The sequence below is a fragment of the Cinclus cinclus genome, chromosome 2 (genome assembly GCF_963662255.1).
Source record: "Cinclus cinclus chromosome 2, bCinCin1.1, whole genome shotgun sequence".
NCBI classification, from domain to species: Eukaryota; Metazoa; Chordata; class Aves; order Passeriformes; family Cinclidae; genus Cinclus; species Cinclus cinclus.
The window spans coordinates 50679021-50699346 of NC_085047.1; the positions used below are offsets into that span (position 1 = coordinate 50679021).

General features: G+C 39.7%; 3 protein-coding genes across 3 annotated transcripts in view; 2 read left to right on the forward strand and 1 right to left on the reverse strand.

The window, feature by feature from the left end:
• FRY (FRY microtubule binding protein) overlaps positions 1-2281 on the forward strand; it is a 154659-nt gene extending 152378 nt beyond the window's left edge. The window contains 2 exon segments of the mRNA XM_062514919.1: positions 1276-1469; positions 2023-2281. Of these exon segments, the coding sequence (XP_062370903.1) occupies positions 1276-1469; positions 2023-2281 (453 nt within the window).
• Positions 2282-4341: 2060 nt separating this feature from the next.
• On the reverse strand, positions 4342-6180 carry ZAR1L (zygote arrest 1 like). The gene is made up of 4 exons (XM_062514697.1): positions 5590-6180; positions 5104-5196; positions 4881-4955; positions 4342-4485 (listed from the first exon to the last, which is right to left on the reverse strand). The coding sequence occupies exons 1-4, from the start codon at positions 6178-6180 to the stop codon at positions 4342-4344; spliced, it is 903 nt and encodes a 300-aa protein (XP_062370681.1).
• Positions 6181-9211: 3031 nt separating this feature from the next.
• BRCA2 (BRCA2 DNA repair associated) overlaps positions 9212-20326 on the forward strand; it is a 33669-nt gene continuing 22554 nt past the window's right edge. The window contains exons 1-9 of the mRNA XM_062514698.1: positions 9212-9305; positions 9931-10176; positions 12055-12160; positions 12948-13000; positions 13106-13146; positions 13245-13356; positions 14955-15010; positions 15886-16000; positions 18717-19901. Coding sequence (XP_062370682.1) covers positions 9227-9305; positions 9931-10176; positions 12055-12160; positions 12948-13000; positions 13106-13146; positions 13245-13356; positions 14955-15010; positions 15886-16000; positions 18717-19901 — 1993 coding nt within the window. The 5' untranslated portion in view covers positions 9212-9226. The remainder of the gene's footprint in view (positions 9306-9930; positions 10177-12054; positions 12161-12947; positions 13001-13105; positions 13147-13244; positions 13357-14954; positions 15011-15885; positions 16001-18716; positions 19902-20326) is intronic.

Genomic DNA, 20326 nt, shown 5'->3' on the forward strand with positions numbered 1-20326 from the left:
TTGACATGGCACACTCTCACTTTTGACCCAAACAGCTTTTTATTTTTGGATAAATCCATGCATCTTACTTAATAAAAACTTCACAAGAACAGTACTGTTCGTCAAGCTTATTTTCAGCAGTTGCTTAAAATACGTAATACTTCGAAGCATCTTTGAGGTGATCACTTTAAGCTGAATGATTATCATTAAAGGATAGATTTAATTTACCATTATGTGTGTATTTTTTTCCTGGTAAGGAGAAAAGTGTATGTTTTAAACTATTGATGAGAAAAAGTTGCACTCTGCCTTGTAAAATAAAATTTGAAGCTATTACCTATATTTTATGACATATTCCAGTAGTTTAGAGATTACCTATAAACAGAAATTGATTTATCAGATGTGCTATTGGAGTAAAAAGAGTTTGAATATTTATTGTATCTTAACAGTACAATAAATTGTATGTTGTGAAGGCTGGCTCACAGTGTGACTGGGATGTTCACTTTTAAGAGAAGACAAGACAGTAGACATCTACTATTACTAGAGCAGTCTTAAGTTCTAGAACTGTTTTGTATTCCTTATAATTTATTTCTGTTAAGTGTATTTCACAGTTACAACTTTGTTAAATTGTTGTAAATAATGCAGCCCATGGAACTGGGAAATGATTGTACAAAGAATAGCTATTTCACCATGACATTTGCATGTTTTGCTGGAGCCATAAGCTATTACTTGAAGGAAATTCCATTGTTAGTTCATGTGACAGTGGTCATTTTTAGCATGTAGGAGCATGAAAAAGCAGATTGGAAATTGGAAATTATCAACTTTCTAATTATTTATTATTCTTGTGCCATATTAACTTTTCAGCCTGAGAAAGGGTTGTACATTTCCTGTCCATCTGTTGATCATGTCAGATGCTGCATGTGTTTTGTAAACAAATATCGACATCTTGCTAGGAGTACAATTTCTTCTCTCTCTTGAGAGTACACTCTTCATTCTCTTCCATTATGATGTGAAAAAGTAGCAAGGGTGAAGAAGAAAAGCTTGTTTAGATATGCTACTGTATTTTAGCAAGCCAAAACTACAGCATAATGTTAAAGGATGCACAAAGGTAAAAAAAAACTGTAGTTTGCATTTTCCCTATATTGTACAGAGATCAAGAAATGTCCTTGTATTAAATTGGGGTCTTTTCCATAATGTGTACATCCAGTGTAGAAGTAAGGACAAACTTGGAAGTACCTACTCCGTGTGGGGCTTAAGGAGAATGAACATACCCATCTCTCATTTTTCTCCTTGAAACAGCTGTTAAATATGTCAAGAGAACTGAGTGAGCTGAAGAAAAACCTGAAAGATGCGACTGCTGCAATCGCAGCTGAGCCTGTAACAACAGAATCTGAGCCCACATTCAATTCTACTGAAGCAGCTATTCAGTCCATGCTGGAGTGTTTGAAAAACAATGAACTTGTTAAAGCCGTCAGACAAATAAGAGAATGCAGGCAAGTTTTGCAACGTGGTTCATACTAGACTTTCATATTATTAGAAAAGTATGCATTTATTATCTTCCTAGCAAAATGTAATGCACAGGATCAGGATAATTAATTGTTTCAACAAGATACATGGGGGCATTGATACTGACTTTTGGAGAAGTATGCCTTAAGTAGCTTTCAAACATATGCTTGCAACAATTAATATGTTTAATTACATTCTGTAGATCAAAGTCCTGTGATGCTCTTAAGAATCTTTTTATTGAGTTAATTCCTTACAGGTGCATGTCATTGCCATGAGCTAACATTCAGCCCAGTTTCACTTACATCTATTTGAATGAGTTTTCTTAAGCATTTTTTTAGATAATGGAAATAGCACTTCTATGTGTATTCAGTTCCTGATACCAGAATATGAGTAACAAATCAGTGGTGTAAAACAGTGAGTTGCATTAGGCTTATAAGCATGTGCAAGTCCATTCCTCTTTAAGACATCTCTATCATATAGCTTCTGTCTCTGCTAATAAACCCATAATGAAATGCCTGTTCTTTTCCTGTTTCACTGCAGGATTTTGTGGCCCAATGATATCTTTGGAAGCAGCTCTGATGATGAAGTCCAGACACTACTGAATATTTACTTTCGCCACCAAACACTGGGTCAGACAGGCACCTATGCACTGGTGGGCTCCAACCAGAGCCTGAGTGAAATCTGCACCAAATTAATGGAACTGAACATAGAGATCCGTGACATGATTCGCAGGGCTCAGAGCTACCGGGTCATCAATACTTTTCTTCCAGACTCCAGCGTTTCCGGCACAAGTCTCTGACAGGACCCTTGGGCCCCCTTTCAAGCTGGGAGTGCTGCCCTGTGGGAGTGAGGTGGCTCGATGTCTTCTCAGCCTTACAAAGGTTTGGTCAAACTGTACTCACTCTTGTTACATTTAGGATTTCCTCTAAAAAGCGATGGGCTGAACTTCAAACACGTAGCAATACTGTAAGGACAGAGGTAGCATAGAGCACTTGGGACAGCATCCTTTGTTCTGTGTTGCACAAAAAAACAGTTAGCATTTCACTGAGCAACTGCAACTCACTACTGAAGAAGTGACTTCCATTGCATACCAAAGCCTACTATACTGAACAATACTTCCTTTATAGCAAATTAATTTTTGGTTGGCAAAAGTGCAATGTTTCCTTCAAAAAATAGTATTTTTTGTTAAAAAAAAAACTTGTACATTTTTTCCTTTTTTTTTCCTTATTTAGTTGAGTGAAAGATGGGCAGAATGAAGCTGGCCACGGAATCTCACAAACACGTTGGTCAAAAGCTGAGAGCCTGTGTATATGAAACAAACTGTAAACATTATAATTTAATGTACACTGTAATTCAAATATGATTACTGTATCTTAAAACAATGAGCTGCTATGAAGTACATTTCCTAATGTTACTAGGCTACTGTCTCTGAAGGTACTGGATCATATTGCAGAGGTCTGTTCTTAGGCCCCCCCTAAGGATCATGAAAGGTCATGGCAGATTTTCTTTTTTTTATTAAGGACCTTGGCTGCTTTTTACTAGAGGTTTGCTTTTATGAATATATTTATACTATTAAAGGATGGTTGACCTAATTTATCTTGCTATTTTGTAGGAGAAAGTCCCATCACAGAGTCAAAGCTTTTGAACTGTTAAGCATGCATATTTTTAATTTAATATAAATTTTGAGTATGAAAAGTATTAACGTGAAATGCAAGTTACGTTAAGTTCCTTCAAAGAGATGTCTTATTTGCAATGTATATATAGGAGCCATAACTATATGGTTTCTTACATTTAACTGCTGTCCAGTGTTAAATGTATGCATGTAAATCTGTTGCACATCTGAGACACTTTTATTCTGACAACTGTGTAACTTATTCACACTGTAAATACACTTAACTGTTTTTGTGAAGTAACTTTGAGATTTGGATTAGTACATCCATTTAACTAAAGTATAAAAGTCATATCTAGTCACGACATAGTACGTGCTTGTTGTGAAAATTGCGTTCTTGTCTAAATCAGTACTGTTGCACATAGTATCCATGATCAGCAGTGCCCCAAAGATACTTGTCTCATGGTTGAGGTAGCTGAAGCCATTCATAGAAAATAGTGAGAAATATAACTACAGCCTGACCCAAAAAAAAAAAAAAAAAAAAAAAAAAAAAAAAAAACAAAAAAAAAAAAACCACCTTACAACTCGGCATGGAAGACTACAAGAACAAAAGTAGTTTCAGTGGTTTTCCACTGGCACTGAAAACCTCCAAACTTCCCTCTACCCTACCTTTTTTACACTGTCACCGATACTGCTCTTTAAAAGGGTTTTTCCCCTCATTTCAAATACAGGCACAGCTTACACCTTTTTCCCTCCTGTTTTACAGTTACAGTCTTATTCTGGCAGCTAGTCTCTGATTACCAAGCTGCTGTAGTTTTTTATATACACATTTGACAGAGGCAGGAGGGAAGACATTTGCATTGGCACCAGACTTCATGCTCCAGCATATTTGCATCTTCCCCCCTAGTTTGAGTGGCTGAAGGGAAAAATTTCCTATTGTATCTTTAATCTCAGCATGCCCTGAAGACTTCAAAATAAAGTCTTTTAGGAAATCAAATAGGTTGCTTCCTTACAGATGCACTTTCCTCTTTCATCCAAGGAAAATGAAACTAAGGGGTATCAAACTAGTGCAAACTTTTATTGAACTTTATTTACAGTATACATACACAGTGAAACTACGTACTTTAGGTTATTATACTTTACAATAATACTGAAGTCTTCATCCATTATCCAATGCCAGGTCAAAAGCCTTAAGTCAAAACATTACAATAGACAAAGTGCAAAGCACAAAACAAAAGAAAGCTGGTGGATCAGACAATGTATTTGAAGCTGTAAGTGCTATCACAGGACAGCCTTTTTCCTCTGCAGCGGCCACAGAGTTCTTGGCGATGAGGTCTCTTGAGATCAATGTGTCTCTTTCTCTGAGGGCAAGAACAACGGGTCTTGGAACAGATCTTAAGAAACAAAGATAAGTTAGTAGTAGTAGATCAAAGAGGATGCACATCATGTTAGACTAATACTTGGTTTTAGTTATAGCAACATATTGGGGCTGATACACTTCAGAGCTCTTGTGGTAAAAACCTTGTAGATTTAAGGTGTAAGAGCTTTCTCATGCAGAAGCACAAAACCCTACCATACATGTAGCAGGCTATAACGATGTATGAAAACTGTTCATGTAAGCCATCCATGGGAGGAAGGAGGCCTACCTCAAGACACAATCCCCAAATAACATTTCCTAGTATTTCAATGAAATGAAATTTTCTTCCAGATAAAGTCAATATCAAGTTCAACAATAGTGTAAGTGTATAGGATAACATCTGACAATCTTATTGGAGTACAGTTAACTTACCTGGCACTGGATTGCTTCCACTCGATAGGGATTGAAGCCCTTTTGGCATTTGCGACAGAGCTGCTTGAAGTACACCTGAAAAGAAGTGCAAGTTCTTTTAGCATAGAGACATATTCAAAGTGTTCTGTGCAGGCGCCTAAACTTGTGCCAAAACATCTGATTTATCAGATACTTTACACCCTTCTCACAAGTCTCAGAAGAAAATAAATAACTTGTTAACTACCTTGTTGCTTCCAGAAATGCACCACACGTAAGCACTCTCCCATCTGGTCTTGCAGTCTTTGCAGTGGAAATAGCCATACTTCTGCTCCAAGAACTGCAGAGACAGAGTTCACTAAGCATCCTGAGAACACCAAGCCCAGCTTCCCTCACTACTAGTCCCCGAGGATGGGGAGACAAAAAGGTTGCCTAGGAGGCCATACGGAAGTATTTGAAGTCGTACTAAACGGGGCTCTGAGCAATATGGTCTAGTGGGTGGCATCCCTGCCACGGAAGGGAGGTTGCAACTGGACCATGTTTAAGATCCCTTCCAACCCAAAGCATTCTACCATGCTTTGATCCACACGTGTGGGTTTTTACAGGCTGGAGGCCCTTCTGCTCTAGGGGAGAAAGAGCCAGCCCGGGGCAGGACAGGGACCACCGCGCAGCTCGTGAGGTGACCTCCGGCCACCTTGCTTGAGGGTTCGTCCCTCGCCCCATCCCGGCGCACCTGGAAGGCAGCTCTCTGCCTGGGAGCCACGGTCTCGTCCCGCCGCGTCCCCACCGGCTCCTGGCGCGGCGGAAGCGCGGCCCCTGCCGGGCCCTCCCGCTTCTCCTCGCCGCCGTCCGCAGTCGGGGTCTCCTCGGTGGCCGCTGCCTTCTCCGGGAGCGGCGCGCCGTCGGGCAGCGCGAAGAGGCGGCGGTCGGGCGCGGGTGAGTAAAGGGCGAGGCGTGCCGGGGAGCGCAGGGCGGCGGGGCTGAAAGGGCGGGCGGGCGGCAGCGTGCGCGGCCCCAGCGAGCACTGCACGGCCGCGTCTGCCCGCAGGCTCACCTGCACCGCCGCCTCCTTCGTACTGGCCCGGCGCGGCGTCAGCGCGGGGCCCACCTGCGACAGCAGCGCCTGGAGCTGCGCCCGCCGGCAGCTGTCCAGGTAGTCGGAGGGCAGCGGCGAGAAGGGCCCCCCGAGGAAGGGGCTGATGCTGCCGCTCTTACTCTGCTTCCAGCTGGGCTGCTTGGCCGCACCGTCCCAGCCGCGGCCGAGCGCGGGGCCGCTCCTGAAGTTCTGGTATGTGCTAAAGGGGGAACAGACGAAGCTGTCCATGGTTATCGCCGCTGAAGGGTCAGCCCTACCTGTGCCCCTGCCCTGCTTTTATCTTACCTGGGTAGCTAATGGTTGCTAATTGATGGGGAAAGTGGGGCCAGCTGGGGGTGGAGGGGGTTGCTGATGGCAAGTGAGGGCCGGCAGGCCAGCCTGCCTTCTTTCTCTGCCATACTCTAATGATGAAGAGATATCATTAAACCACAGGTAGGAAAAAACACGGCCCGTCTATACAGCGAGGAGAAGGCTGCTTATTCACAGTTCCTTCTGCTCATGGTCTTAAGGAAAAGGGGGTTTGTGTAACTAACAAAGCCCAGATAAACTGGGTGTCCCTCGGAGAGCTGAGCAAAGAATTCAGGCAATTATGTCTCTGAAAAGAAGTCTTTACCGGTATTAAAAGGTCAGAGCATCCCCATTGTTCCATTACTTGGGGATTATCTACCTGGAACTTTTTCTGTCAACTGAACTGCTTTAGGAAAAGACTGAATATACTTGTGTATACAATACACAAGTAAGGGAAAGCAGTGGCTTGATACCTGTACCAAAAATAAGCGTTAGTAATAAAATGTTAGTAATGTGAGCTAGTAATAAAAACACGTGCATATTAGACTAATAGTCCTTCTTCCATTATTGCACCCCTTTAGTTCAGTTTTAAGGTAATATCGTTGAAATAACGTGATAAATCATCCAAACTCTGTATGTAAGCCTTTAGGGACTGGAGAACCCTTAAATCCCTGGGACCGATGTGATGTGAAATCCTTTCTTTGTATGACTCCTCACCAACTTTATAAATGCATTGCTTTATAAAATTCAGTGGGCCAGCAAGAGAGAGGCTAGAGAAGACCTGATAGGGATCATGCCTTTAAACGTTCACAGTGTATCTGACACTTTCAAATGTCTGAGATACATCAGTAAGAAACAGCATTTTTACAGGGCAGAGGGAGGTTCAGATTCAGGAAACCCATTCATTATAATTCAAAGAAACATGTCTCAAGGCTGCATGTTGTGATTGTGTTTTCAGAGTACTATCAGTATCAACTCAAAGCAAAAATAAGGTATTGAGATGGCCGAGTTAAAACTTAATGACTGCAGTGTGACTGCAAAAAGAGTAAGTTTTTAAGGTGCTTTGGGAATGGGGTTGGAAATCTAATTGGAAACTACATGCCATCATTTAAACCAACAGTTCTTCTAAAATGCATTGGGAAGAACGTTACTGCTGCTCCCCAAAACACAGCAGGGTTAGAAGTTAGAAGAAGAAACTTTAGTTTCTTGAAAGGAAGAGGGATATGGAAAATTATTGTACCACAAGAAATTGACAAAAGTGACAGATGAATAAGCAGGTGATGTGATAAAACTGTGCAACGTAAGGACTGGTGTGGGGAGGTAGGAAGAAACCCCTTTATGGCACAAGAATAGATGAACATCCTGCTAAAATGAAGATGGTAAACTCAAAAGTTGGTGGTGATGAGTGTCCCACCCATCTTGAAGTTGTTCCGTCGCCAAAGCCAAGAATTTACTCAGGAGACAAAGTGGGAATGGACACGTATGTGGAGGATAGTACCGTTCTCTTTATTGGAACATCAACAACCGTTTCATGTGTCGAGGCCTACAAAACCCCCTGAGAAGCAGGCTGAGGCTCGCACAGGCCATGGCACCTGCCCGCTGGGAGCCCCCCAGAGCCTTTCCCCGCAGGTCGCTGTTAGCTGCTGTTGCTCAGCAACGCGGGCCATGTCAGCCGGGGATGTGCTGCTTCATCCCCAGGCCTCTACACGCGTGAGGGAAGCTGCCGGCAGCCATCCCGGCTCGGGGCACGCTCCCTTTCTGAACTGCGCGCAGTCAGCTACGGGGGCACAGCCCTTACGGCGGGCACCGCGCGTCCCCCGGCCGCAGCGCCGGGCCCCGTGCAGGGCAGCCCGGGGCGGGGCCGGTTCGCCGCCTCCTTGCCGGGAGGTGGGAGCGGCGGATGCTCCGGCTGCGCAGGCGCGGGGCCGTGTTGGCGCCAAGCTTCGAACGGGGCGGCCGGGCCGGGGGTCTGCGCTGCCCCCTCGTCCCCCGCCGCCTTCCCTGCCCTCCCCACCCCGCCCCTGCGTGAGGCGATGCTGCGGCCGCCGCCCCGCCCGAGGCGCCGCCAGCAGGTAACGGCCCCGCGTGTGGCTCGGCCCTGCGCCGGGGCGGCTCTGTGCTCTGGGGGTGTCTCTGCCGCCCCTCGGGGGGCGCTCCCTCTTCTCATAGCCCGCCGGGGCTCTGCAATCACCGGGTGTGGGGAAGGGGGGCTTGGGCCTGTCCCCGGACACCCCGCGCTGACCCGGCGGGGCTGCGCAGGCCGCGCTCTCTGCGCGGTCATTGCCCGGGAGGAGCTTCCCCTCACGGGAAGCAGCGCGGACTGGTCAAATCGCACTTTTAAAAATGTGCTTCTGAGGCAGTGTTAAGTTCCTCGGTGGTCTGTCTTAATGCAGCCCGTACCCCATTTTAAAGCCCCCGTGTTTCCCGTGGTTTTGGTAAGGCAGCGTGTGTAACACGGCCGTCGTGTGGGAAACGGCTATTACTGTGGAAGGCATAAACGTGTGAAACGGTGAAGTCCCACCGTGGTCTTATTTACACGTGTTTTTTTTAACAGAACTGTGAAACTGGCAGTGTCTGCTCCACTTGAAAGCGATTTTGAATCAAATTCTTGAGGTGTAAGTTGTGATGGTTGTAAGAGTATGTATGTGACAGTACATATTCCTTCCTAACACCATGTACTGAATGTGGGGTTTTGCCATGTGTTTAAAATACCTCAGAAGTGTTCTGCCAATTCCATCTTAGTTTTCTCCTGTGTTTACTGAGTGTTTTCATTATCTCTGGTATAATTCCCTCATGCTCTTGTCTGTTGTTTTCCTACCATGTTCATCATTGTGGTGTTTGAATGCTCACATCACAGTGAAAGCTAAACAAGCTGGGCTGTGGCACCCCACAAAATGCAGGAAAGCAGGCCTAAGACATTCAACCAGCAGTGTATGAAAGTGTTTTCATATTTCTTCTCAGGCTTTTCAACTGTTCCAGTAATGTCATGGATAAGAAAATGGCTTGCAAACCTGTGGAAAGACCAACTTTCTTTGAAATATTTAAGGCACACTGCAGTGAATCAGGTACTTATCTGAAGTAAATAATTCTGATTAGGATTGCTTTCTGGGCACCAGTATTTTATATGCATTTGCTGTATGTTCCACACGAAAGCTTTATGCAAGTTGTTAGCTGCTGTTCTTGCCCTGAACCTGTATTTCCTAATACCTAGATTTCTTCAAATTTCTATTTGTAGTTTTTTTTTTCATAATATATGCTTAGTTACTTTTTGTACTTGCTTTTTTAGAGTTGTCACCTCTATACATATCCACATGCAGACCAGGCTTAATCTTTTGCTAAAGGCACCTGTGGTCATTAGTAATTTTAACAGGAACCTGTTTAATTTGCCAGTCTGAGCAAAACCAAGAGAGACGCTAAAAGCAAGGGTATATTTGTAAAATGAACTGAACATTTTTCTGGTCTTTCAGTTATTTTGTTAATGGTCTGAGACTTTTGGCAGATATCCCTCTGTATTTTGTGGTTATCAGAGTTCAAAGCCATCTAGAAACAAACAAACAAACCAGAAATATGGCAGTGGAAGGAGCAACGTGTTTTGCCACTAGCATTTAAATGCCTGGTGTATTTTCACATCCTCCATGGAGGAACCTTTTTTTCTTTTTCATGTGGTTTTCTGTATGTTTTCCTTTGTAGACTTAGGGCCTATCAGTCTTAATTGGTTTGAAGAGCTCAGCGCAGAAGCACCCCCATATGACCCCAAATCGTTCGGAGAGGTTGATGGGCCCTCTGGCTGGCTTGATCAAACAGCTTTTAAAACTCCAAGGACAAAACCCTCTACATACAGTCAGCTGGCATCAACCCCACTGCTCTTTAAAGAGCAAAATGCAGTATTACCACCTTCTCCTGAGAAAGAGCCAGATCAGAAAAAAATAGGAGCAAGTGAGTGACTTTTTTTTTTTTTTTTACCTTTTGTTGCAGCTGGTGATCATTAATCTAGTAGATAATGTTACTGTGGGAATTGTGTGACTAAGAAGCTTATTTTAGTAGTCTTCTGAAGATCATCTATAAAAACGCAGAATTAATAGTGAATTTTACTTGTGATAAACTGATAATATATAAGCAAAATTCCTTGTATGAAAGATACTGCTATGGGCCAAACATTCTAAATACTGTTAATATGAGGGGATATGAACTTATTAGCATAACCTGTTGAACTGCAAGTTGGAGTGATTTTTTTTTTAGCAGTCTCAGTTTTGTTTTATGCAAAAGTTTTGAAGCTTTTCAAGGGAGAGAATCATCCTTATCATGGTGACGTGCGAGGCAATCTGTGGGGCACTCCTTAAACTTTCTTGGGAAGTTTTAGAAGCACCATCTCTTGGAGTTACTAAGATTGTAAGTTATAGAAAAAATTACATTCTTCCATTCAGGAAAAAAAATGGAATTTATGAGGTACTTCTCATACATTATTTCCAAATCCCAAGTACATCATGGGAGTACATGTCACTCTGCTCCTTTCTGATGTACCCAGCCTCCTTAGACAGTGAGAAGAATCTTTTCTATGGAGAATGTGTGCAAGATTTTTTATGTAAGAATCTCTTCTATGGAAGAGGATTTAATCCCATTCCTGGAATATGTGATTGGTACATCTGTGGTGTCTGTGTCCTACTGATAAGCTTTTCCAACCAGGTTACAAACACAAGACTCCCTTTATTACCAGAATTATTCTTAGATCCTGAGCAAATTCTGTGAAGGGTTAGAGCTGTGCTGCAGTTCAGGTATGCCTTATTGCACTACTTCCATGGAATATTGTAACTCTGTTCTTCTGAAGTTGGCTGCTGAACTTAAATGTAGCTATTTGTATTTTACAGTGTTAGGTCCCCAGGGAATTCTTGTTTCAGGAATTGTTTTTGGCAGTTTCATAAATGGAAAAGAAAGGAATATTACGGTTATTTATTTCAAAATGGTCAGTTTTGTTCTGCGTATACAGGGAGTTTACATGTCACTGCCTGAAATATTCTATTTTCTGTCAGAGCCAAATGGCTCTCGTGAAAACAAGAGCCTGGATGGGAGCTGATGGATTTCATACCTTAGTATAGTACTGGGATGCACCTGTGCTGTGCATATGAACTCAGGAACTCAGAAGCAGAGAGAAATGCACAAACTAAAGTGTAATATCTGATACTAAGGTTGCTTGGAAACTTCAGAGTGGAAATTCTCTTTAGTAGATGATTGTCCATGTAAGGGTCTCACTGTTCAGAGGATTCTGCTGCTTTGGTGAGAACACTCTCTTTTGCCTGGAGATTCTTTGCAAATAAATAGATGCTGCTGACAGTGACTCCAACAACAGTTCTGGAAATATTTTTTTGCTTTTTGGTGCTTATTTGAATCAAAAAGTGTATGACTTAGTAAATTTGAGGGGAAGCTGCACAAACCTGTGTTTCCATGTATTGTATTTTTGCTAAGAATAACTTCTGCAATGACAAGAAAGGCACAATGCAGTACATTAAAACTGAAATGGAGTATGTGACTTGGTTAATTCCAAGTGAATAAAGTGACATAATGAGGGGTCTTCTTGGCTGTGCATTTAAAACATGTTTTGCATTGTTTGGATATAAAATTTGAACATACTTAAAAATACTAGAAGAGAAATTAGGATTGGGTTTGTTTGGTTTTTTTTTTGTTTTTTTTTTTTTTTTTTTTGTTGGTTGGTTGGTTTGTTTGTTTGTGGTTTTTTTTTGAAAGCTTAAATTTAAGCTTCAGAATTGAAACTGTTACCTGGAGTTCTGCAAAGTTGTGCTATTATATTCTATGTTGCAGATAGAGAGAATTTGATAAGCCCAAGTAACACAAGAAGAAAAATAGACCAAGAAAATGAAATACTTGCTTCTCCTCCTGGTGCCTTCCACAACTGCCTTGCTGCTAGGTATGTTAAATATGTCAACACATATAGAAAATAAGCTGGACCTTAAGCAAAAAGCAATATTCAACCCACCATATTTGACTGTTGAACTTTAAAAGCAGTGACTAATCTTGTATGTCTGATATGTTTATGATACTTGTAGGTTGCTAAGTGAGTTGAAAATAAAACACTAGCTAAATTTTAAAATATCTTTGCTTTCAGGTGATCTTTCTTCCTATTTTTCTACTCTTTCACAGCTGGAATACATAGTCTTTTAACATTATTTCAGCTTTCCAAGCCCAAACATCCAAAGAAAGAGCAGTAGTGATGTATCATGTGCTTCTCAAGTAGTAAAACTATTTGTAGTTTTTACTGAGTTTTTTTTTTATAATAGCCTTGATTTTGACACTTAAATGTCTGTATTTCAGATAAATTTTATCAAAGTACTTATGTTGATTATAAGAAGAGTTAAAGTAGTTATTTAATTGCAAAGAGTTAAGCCAATTTCCCTAGTTTCATACAGCATATTATAAAATGTATGGCTACATCGAAATTTATTACTTGTCAGGCAATTCATCACTGCAAATATTTATTGAAAGAAATATTTTACAGTTTATAGTAGACTTATAGCAATGTTTGAAATACTGACTGATGGTTAGGAGGAATCTGCGTTTTATCTAGTCAGGGAAGTAACCATGGTGCAAAGAAAATAAGTAATGGAGATGGTAATATATGTAATGTTTGAAATATTCATTTATTTTAAGAAATTAAGAAGTTAAATTAATATTTTGGTTTAAATTTTGTTTTGCAGTCCAGCTGTTTTAAGGAATACTTACAGAACACCTCAGAGAAATAATATCCCTGGTTTGTATTTTTGCTTTTTGGTTCTACAAAATATTTTACATCTCTAGATAAAAATACTCATTTTTTAGTTACTGTTTCATGTTCTTTTTACATAATGTTTTTTAGGACCATATGGAAGCTTGTTTTGCACGCCAAAACTTTCAGAGGTACGTATTTTATTCATTCATTTTGCTTCCTTTTCCTGAGTTGTGCATTTAGAATTTGGCATAGAAATTATATACATGATTGTTAAATGTATTTCTAGGTCAGAACACCAAAATGTATTTCTGAAAGTCTGGGAGCAGAAGTGGATCCAGATATGTCCTGGTCAAGTTCATTAGCCACACCTCCTACCCTTGGTGCAACAGTGATAATAGGTATTTCTAAAGATGAGCAATTGCTAAGGGTTTAAAATTACTGGTTTTGACACTGGAAGTTCACTCAGTATGAACTGTTTGTTTTTTTAACTAAAAAAAGACAAAATTCTTAGTGATTATTAGTGGGTGTCTTTAGATAAAGCAGCCCTAAACAGAAAGCTTTTCAGAAGTTTTCTTCCTTTGTCTGAGGGGTTAGGGAATATAAATTTAGAAATAACATAGCAAAGCATAGGAGGAGGATTAGATACATTTGCTTTGTCCTATCACAAAACTAGAAGCTATTGGGCTAAGTTAAATGGGTTTGTTTATGAAGTATAAGAAGTTGGCCTGCTAAGTAAACCTCCCAGCAGCAGTGTTGTCTTCAGCATTTTTAACCACTCACACTGTGCCTGCCGTCATAGCAATCCGATGAGACTGGCTGGGATACTCATCCAATTTAAGACCTGAGCTCCTGGGTTCATATTTCCTGGGTTGTTTGGACAGGGCAATTCCTGGAGCTCATTTACTGCACAGCTGCACAGACAGCTGTGTCAGCAGAGCTGTGATTGAGAATGAGTGGGTGATAATTGCTGTAGTGGTAATCAACAGTGATGATAAACATCAAGCCTCAACCTAAGGTGTTGGTGAAAGTGAGATTTCATTAGCATATGATAAGCAAAATGAAATCTGATTGTGTGATCTGAGATGAAAATCAATTTGCTGATGAAAATTCTTGAGAGAATGGGAAGACCTGGGTGTGTTTCCTTAGCTTCTGATATTGCTCTTTTTCATGTTGTTAAAGTACCATTGTAATAGAACATATAAAGCATATTAAGAATGAATCCTAGGATTGGGAATCTCTTTTGGGATGTATGGGGTGGTACTGTTCACAGAGCTATTGAGTTGTGCTATTTTGGGTGTTCTTTGGTCCAGAAAGGTGTGAGCTGAAAAGAAGGGCTAGGGGAAGTATCCATACCTTAATGATGATGCTCTGGGAAGATGAGCTGTGGTTTGAGCTCTCATTCTCTCATGTCCTGGATAAGCCCTGTGTTTTATAATAGTGATATTATACTCTCTGCCTTCTGACACCTATGAAAAGAAAGAGCTGCTACACAGAACCTAGATGCCACATCTATAAAAAAAAAATAATGCACTGCTCTTCAGGCATTTTAAAAATAGGGTTCACTTTCTCCTTTTGTATCAAAAGTGAAGATAGTATTGCTGTTTTGGGACGAAGTGGGGAAAAAAACAAAATTCCTGAAAAGTTTGAAGATCTCATCCAGATCATTGGAAAGAAGAAAATGGGGAGTAGTGCCATGAATAACTGCTTGAAAAAGGAATGGCAGTGCTGTTTCAAGGTGGTAACTGGAAACATAGCAGAAACCATAACCTGTGATTTGGGGTGGTTTGTGCTGTTACAAAACTGCTTTTGTACACTGTGTTTCAGCCTCACCTGTGCAACTTTTTGTTTAAGACTTTTAATTTTTAGTAGTTTATTCACATATTTGAGTGGAATTTAAAATAATCCAATAATTATTAATAAAACACAGTTGTATTTGAGCACACTCAGCAGAACACTCAGGAGAAAATAAATTGACTTGTCTGTCTTTCTTCTAAAGCTAGAGAGAATGATTCTATTTCTGAAGCAAAGCGACAGGATGGAAGGGCTGATACAGTAAGTAGTTTTAAGACCTGTGTTGTTCTTTAATTTCAGTTAAGCTATTCAGTTACATGTTTACATTCCTTGAGTGAAGAATAAAAAAATTCTGTTGTTTTCATTTTAAGCTCTCCTGACTGTTTTTGAAAAAGTTACTGCTCACAAGACTTAATTTACAGTACACGGATGTAGAATGTGTTCTCACAAATAACCCTCTCTGAGGGTTATTAAAAAAAAAAAAACAACAAATGGCTTCAGCAGCACTCAGTATTACTCATAGAGAAATAAAATCTAGGGATTATGTTAATTGGTTTGTCTTGCTTTTTTCCCCACTTCCATCAAACTTTTGAAAGTTATTCTTTGGGAATAACTTCTTGCTCTCAACCACTACAATCAAGAGTTGAAATTGAGTATTAGTTTCAGTCCTTTGATAGTGGTAGGGAGAGTTATTGCATAATTGGAATTTGACTCTGTGTACGTGAAAGTTGATACATTATTGAGACTGAAAACCAAGGATTGTACTAAGAGGATTCAATTACGGATTTAAGTTTGATCCTTAATGACTTGAAACTTCACAGTTAACAAACCGTTAAAAGTGAAAATAAGCAAAACGTCTTTATCCTTCGAATATCTCCTTTGTTTCCTTTTTGAGAGGATTACAGTAAACTGCTGAACCCATTCACTGCCCTTAAGGTGACTTGAGAATGGAGCCTGATTTGCATAAAAAATGGGGATTATCTGCTTATTTGTTTTTTACTTCCACCTCTGAAAATGTTACCTTTCATTTTAAGAGATGGAGCATTAGTCAGGTACTGCAGTAAATGTTTAGAGTTCTGTCCTTGAAGTGACACTTCCTAGTACATAATATAACAGCTTTTGTCTTTGGTTTGCAGATTTTGCACAACTATTTTTCCAAGCATGATAAATGTCCTGGAATAAGCAATGCAAGTATGCTGTCTGTACCAGATATAGTAAAGCTAAATGCTGAAGATAACATCAAAGATTTGGGTATGCATTGATGCTTTACTTAATGAGTATTCGGTGAAGCAAGACTGAGGGTAAAACTACATTCTGTGTTTTGGCCTGTTGTCATGGCTGGTTTGTTTTGCCAGCCATGTACTCCCAGTCCCTGAATTGATTCAGTTTTGTAAAATTAATCTAGCCTTAAAAAAAAGGAGTGTCTGTTGAGTCAGTTAATTAAATCAGTGTCCTGGTTAAGCCAGGAAAGTCAGGTTATGGTGCCACTGGACAAGAACCAGATTAGTACTGTGAAGTGTGTTCACTGCAGCTGGAGAGGTGAGACTGTGAGAGCTGAGACAAAAAAATGGTGCAGGCTCAAGGGGGAGCAAGACTACTGCTTCTAGCTATTGAGCAGGCTTAACTTTATAATGAAGTTTCATCCCAGTACTCACTGTTCTGTGGTGAGCTTGTTTTATTTTTTTTTTATCTCGCTGTATCATTTCTTCATTTATTTCACCTGTTCAAAATAGTGCAAATAGTTCAAAATGTGACAAATCCTTTTGTAAAAAAAAATGTTTTGGATTTTTTTTTAAATGAATGCAGATAATACACAAGGGAAAAATGTTTTCATTCTCTGTTTTTAGATCATGTTAGTGAACAAGTGAAAGTGTATATTCCAGTGGGAGGTTTTTTGATTTTAGTTGAGAAATGGTGGCAGAAGGAGAGATCATTACCAGAAATTTGTTCAGCATACATGGATGTAAAAGGGTAGGGATTCACTCTGGCTAGGCAGGACAGTACATCCTTAGGATTTTATGTCTCCTTATCTGAATTGAACAGCCTGCCCTAAAAATAATGTTTGGTCCTATGTGTAAGAATTGTGAAAGAATCAGTTTAGAATTTGATAAGGAGGGCTGAGAATGCTAGCATCAGGAAGCATTGCTGCTTGCAGAGTGATACGGGCCTGTCAATTCAAATGTGCTGAAAAGAATGTGTTTGGTAGGAAATGTATTCAAGTAATCTGTAATTAGCAAAATACTTTTAGAAATTAAGGACAAATTAATTGGTCTTGGTCTGTGTTCCAGTAGGTCACATTACATTGCATGCTACAGTAGAGAAGATCAGTTACAACAATAAGAGGAAGAAGAAGACCATTTGTCTTAGAGTTCAAAATAGCTTGCAAATGTTTCCCTTTTCCTATATCGTCCCATTTTAATAATAGTCAATTTGGCATTTGAAGATGTCATGTAAAAAAAGGACATCTTCACATTTGTAGCTTTTAGATGTTGGTTTTCTCTGCTGTATGATCATAAGTACAAGTTTGATCAGGTATACATTTTGTTTCAGTTAAAGAAAATAGGATCATAATATATCAAATCATCAAATAACATTGCCCTCCAGTGAGTTTAGAAGTCAGAATTAATTTCCCTGATGTTTGTTTTTCCCTGGCATGAGATTATTCAGCATACAGACTGTATCTGTACAGTATTTCCGATAATCCTTGTTTTCATTAATCCTAAAAAGTAGTAGTATCTCCTATTTAAGTAAAAACAAATAAGCTGTGTCTTTTTTGAAAGCTCTGTTGATGAGTTATTACAGGTTGAAAGGATATGGACACAGAAGTTGCTTTAGAGGAACCTGCTTTAGTAAAGGGAAATTACCTGCCTGTACACTCAGTCTGTAATGTTACAATTTCTTTTCTTTTGAGATCTCATTTACCACTCAGGCAAAAAACAGAAAGTAAGGAGAATTGAGTAACTTTCTATGCCTACATCAGCATGAACCCATAGTGGATATATTACATAATTGGTCATGTGTGACCAAGTCCTGGGAAATAATCTCTGGACTTCCAGATGGAAAATCTTTCGGATATTACGGTATTTATAAGTTCTACTAGGGAAACTTATAGAGTTGCAAGGTAATGAAATTGTACCTAAAAAAAGTTAATGGAAAAAGTTAAGCTGTTGGTTGTGGGCCTAAGGAATACAGAGGACTGTGATGTTTTCCAGGTACTTTACTATGATTTCTATGATATGAAAAAGCCTTAAAAAGTACTCTGTAAGTGAAACGTATTTTTGAATGTGGACTGTTCTGATAAGTGGGTCTCATTTCATAATTTCTCTTTCATTTGAGAAGGTAGTATTTTTTTGGCATGTATAAGCTCTACAAAGTAGAGTTTGGGTTATTTTCCCCCATTTCATCTTATTTCTAAAGACAAAATAATTTTTTATTTTTCTAATACTTGTGTCAATCACTGAGCTGTTTAAAAGCTTCCTGATTAATTAAAATATTGAGAATGTTTCTAAATCTTTCTAGATACTAAACTATCTAATACCATCATAGAAGCCAACTTAATAAATTAGTCTTTATAACAGTTCCTTTAGCTGCCAGTTACAGATAAAAATAGGCAGCTTCTTAACATGTCTACCATCAGGTATAAATTTTGGAAGAAAAAAATAAATATATCTTGTCAAATTTACTACTCATTCTCTGTCTGTAGAGAGAAAAAAATACTCTTTTAAGACAGCCAGGTTGCATCTTGGCAGCCTTAACCACTGCAGAGCTCAGGAGGCCAGGGCATTTACATGTATTTGCTTTGCCTCCTGTTTCCTCAAAGAGCTGCTTATATTTCTCCTTACCAACTCACTCCTGAGTAAAGGTAATGACTATGAAATTGAAAGTTCTATTTACCAATACTGTTCCCAAGTTATTTCCTAAAGCTTATTTTCTTACTTTCCCTCTCCATCTTCTCTAAACTCTTTAGAGTCGGAGGTGTTAGATGGCTTACTGGGTGACATGGATAGCTTTGAGGACACATTCAGCATGCCAGCTGAGTCCAGTGGAACTCTTCTGCTGATGCCACATGTTCTGGATGCAGTAGAGAAATACGAGATAAATCCAGATAAAACACAAGAAAAGGGTGATGTTCCCTGCCAGCAACCTAATGGAAGAAAGAATGGCATTTCACAGGAAGTCAAAACAAATAGCTGGACTGAAAACAGCCACTATACTCAGATGAACAGTTCTTTACTCCAAAACACCAGTGAAGATACAGGGGATGGTAAAGATGGCTGTTTAATAGGACATGAAAAAGAATTGGAATCTCTTAGGGAGGCAGGAGATGTGCATGATTATAGACCACAGAAGTCCTTTGAGAACGAGAGGCCTGTGAAAGAAGGTGTGCAATCTCCGCCAAGCCAGTGGTCTCAGCTGAACTTCTCTGATCTTGACGTAACTCACCGGGAGATGTCTGTGTGTAGCTCTCCACCCTCCGACTTACATAGGGAGGAAAATTTAGAAGAAAAGTCATTACTAATGGACAAGGATGATGCTGTGGAAACATCTTTACTGAACTCTTCAGGCTTGATGAAAGCACAAAAGCTGCTCAGTGTTGATTTGTCGGAAAAATGCTGTGAAATGAAAAACACTGAAAACAACCCAACATGGGAAACAACTCCAGTAAAATCTGTGTCATTGAGTGTTCAAGATCCAGAGTTAGTAAAAGGATGTGCAGCTGAGGTTTCCAAAATGAGCTTCTTAAACTGTAATTCTTTTTTAATTGGACATGCAAATGTCAAAGAGTATTCTGTAGTCTACAGTGGCAACTTTTCAAAGCATTTAAAAGCAACTTCTAAATCTGTCATAACTGATGTTCTGTCTCACTCAATTGTGTGTAGTGCCACATCGCCAGATAACTGTGATGACCTACATTTAATAAATAGTGAAAATACTCTTACAAAGTCTGGATTTAAAAACCTGAAGATGTTACCCAGCTTGAGAAAGAGATCCAAGAAATTTATTTATAGAATAAATAATACTTCACTTTATAAAGAAGAAAAAATACAAAAAGAAGTAACCTCTGAATCACTTAATCATAGTGTATTACCACATTTAGAATCTGATTCATACGAATTTAGAGGCTGTCCAATGGCCAGTGATGTTGAGCAAGGTATATTGTTAAGCTTTTCATCATTTGTGGAGGATTCATTATTTGTTAGGGGCCTTTCATGTAAATGTTTCAGATAAAATGTAAAATCTTGTGTTTGTGGAAAAGTAGCTGGGCATTGGGAATCAACATACGGGACTGGTCTGTTATATAGTGATAAGGGTAGCATCATTTTCAAGTAATCTTGTGCTAACTTTTTTCCTAGCAGGTTAGTTTCTGGAATAGAAACTTCCACCGTGAGCCATTATTCTAATTGACAAGTTTAGTTACCTTTGTCAATGCTGCTTTTGCATCCATAGTGTCAAAGATCATTTTGTCTGAGTTGGTGACTTCTAAGTGATCATAAAGAATGTTAAAGTTGTGTAGTTATTTTTCTAGAATTCGATGCTTTAAGACTGTACATCTGTTTTCTTCCAAAAGTACAAAAT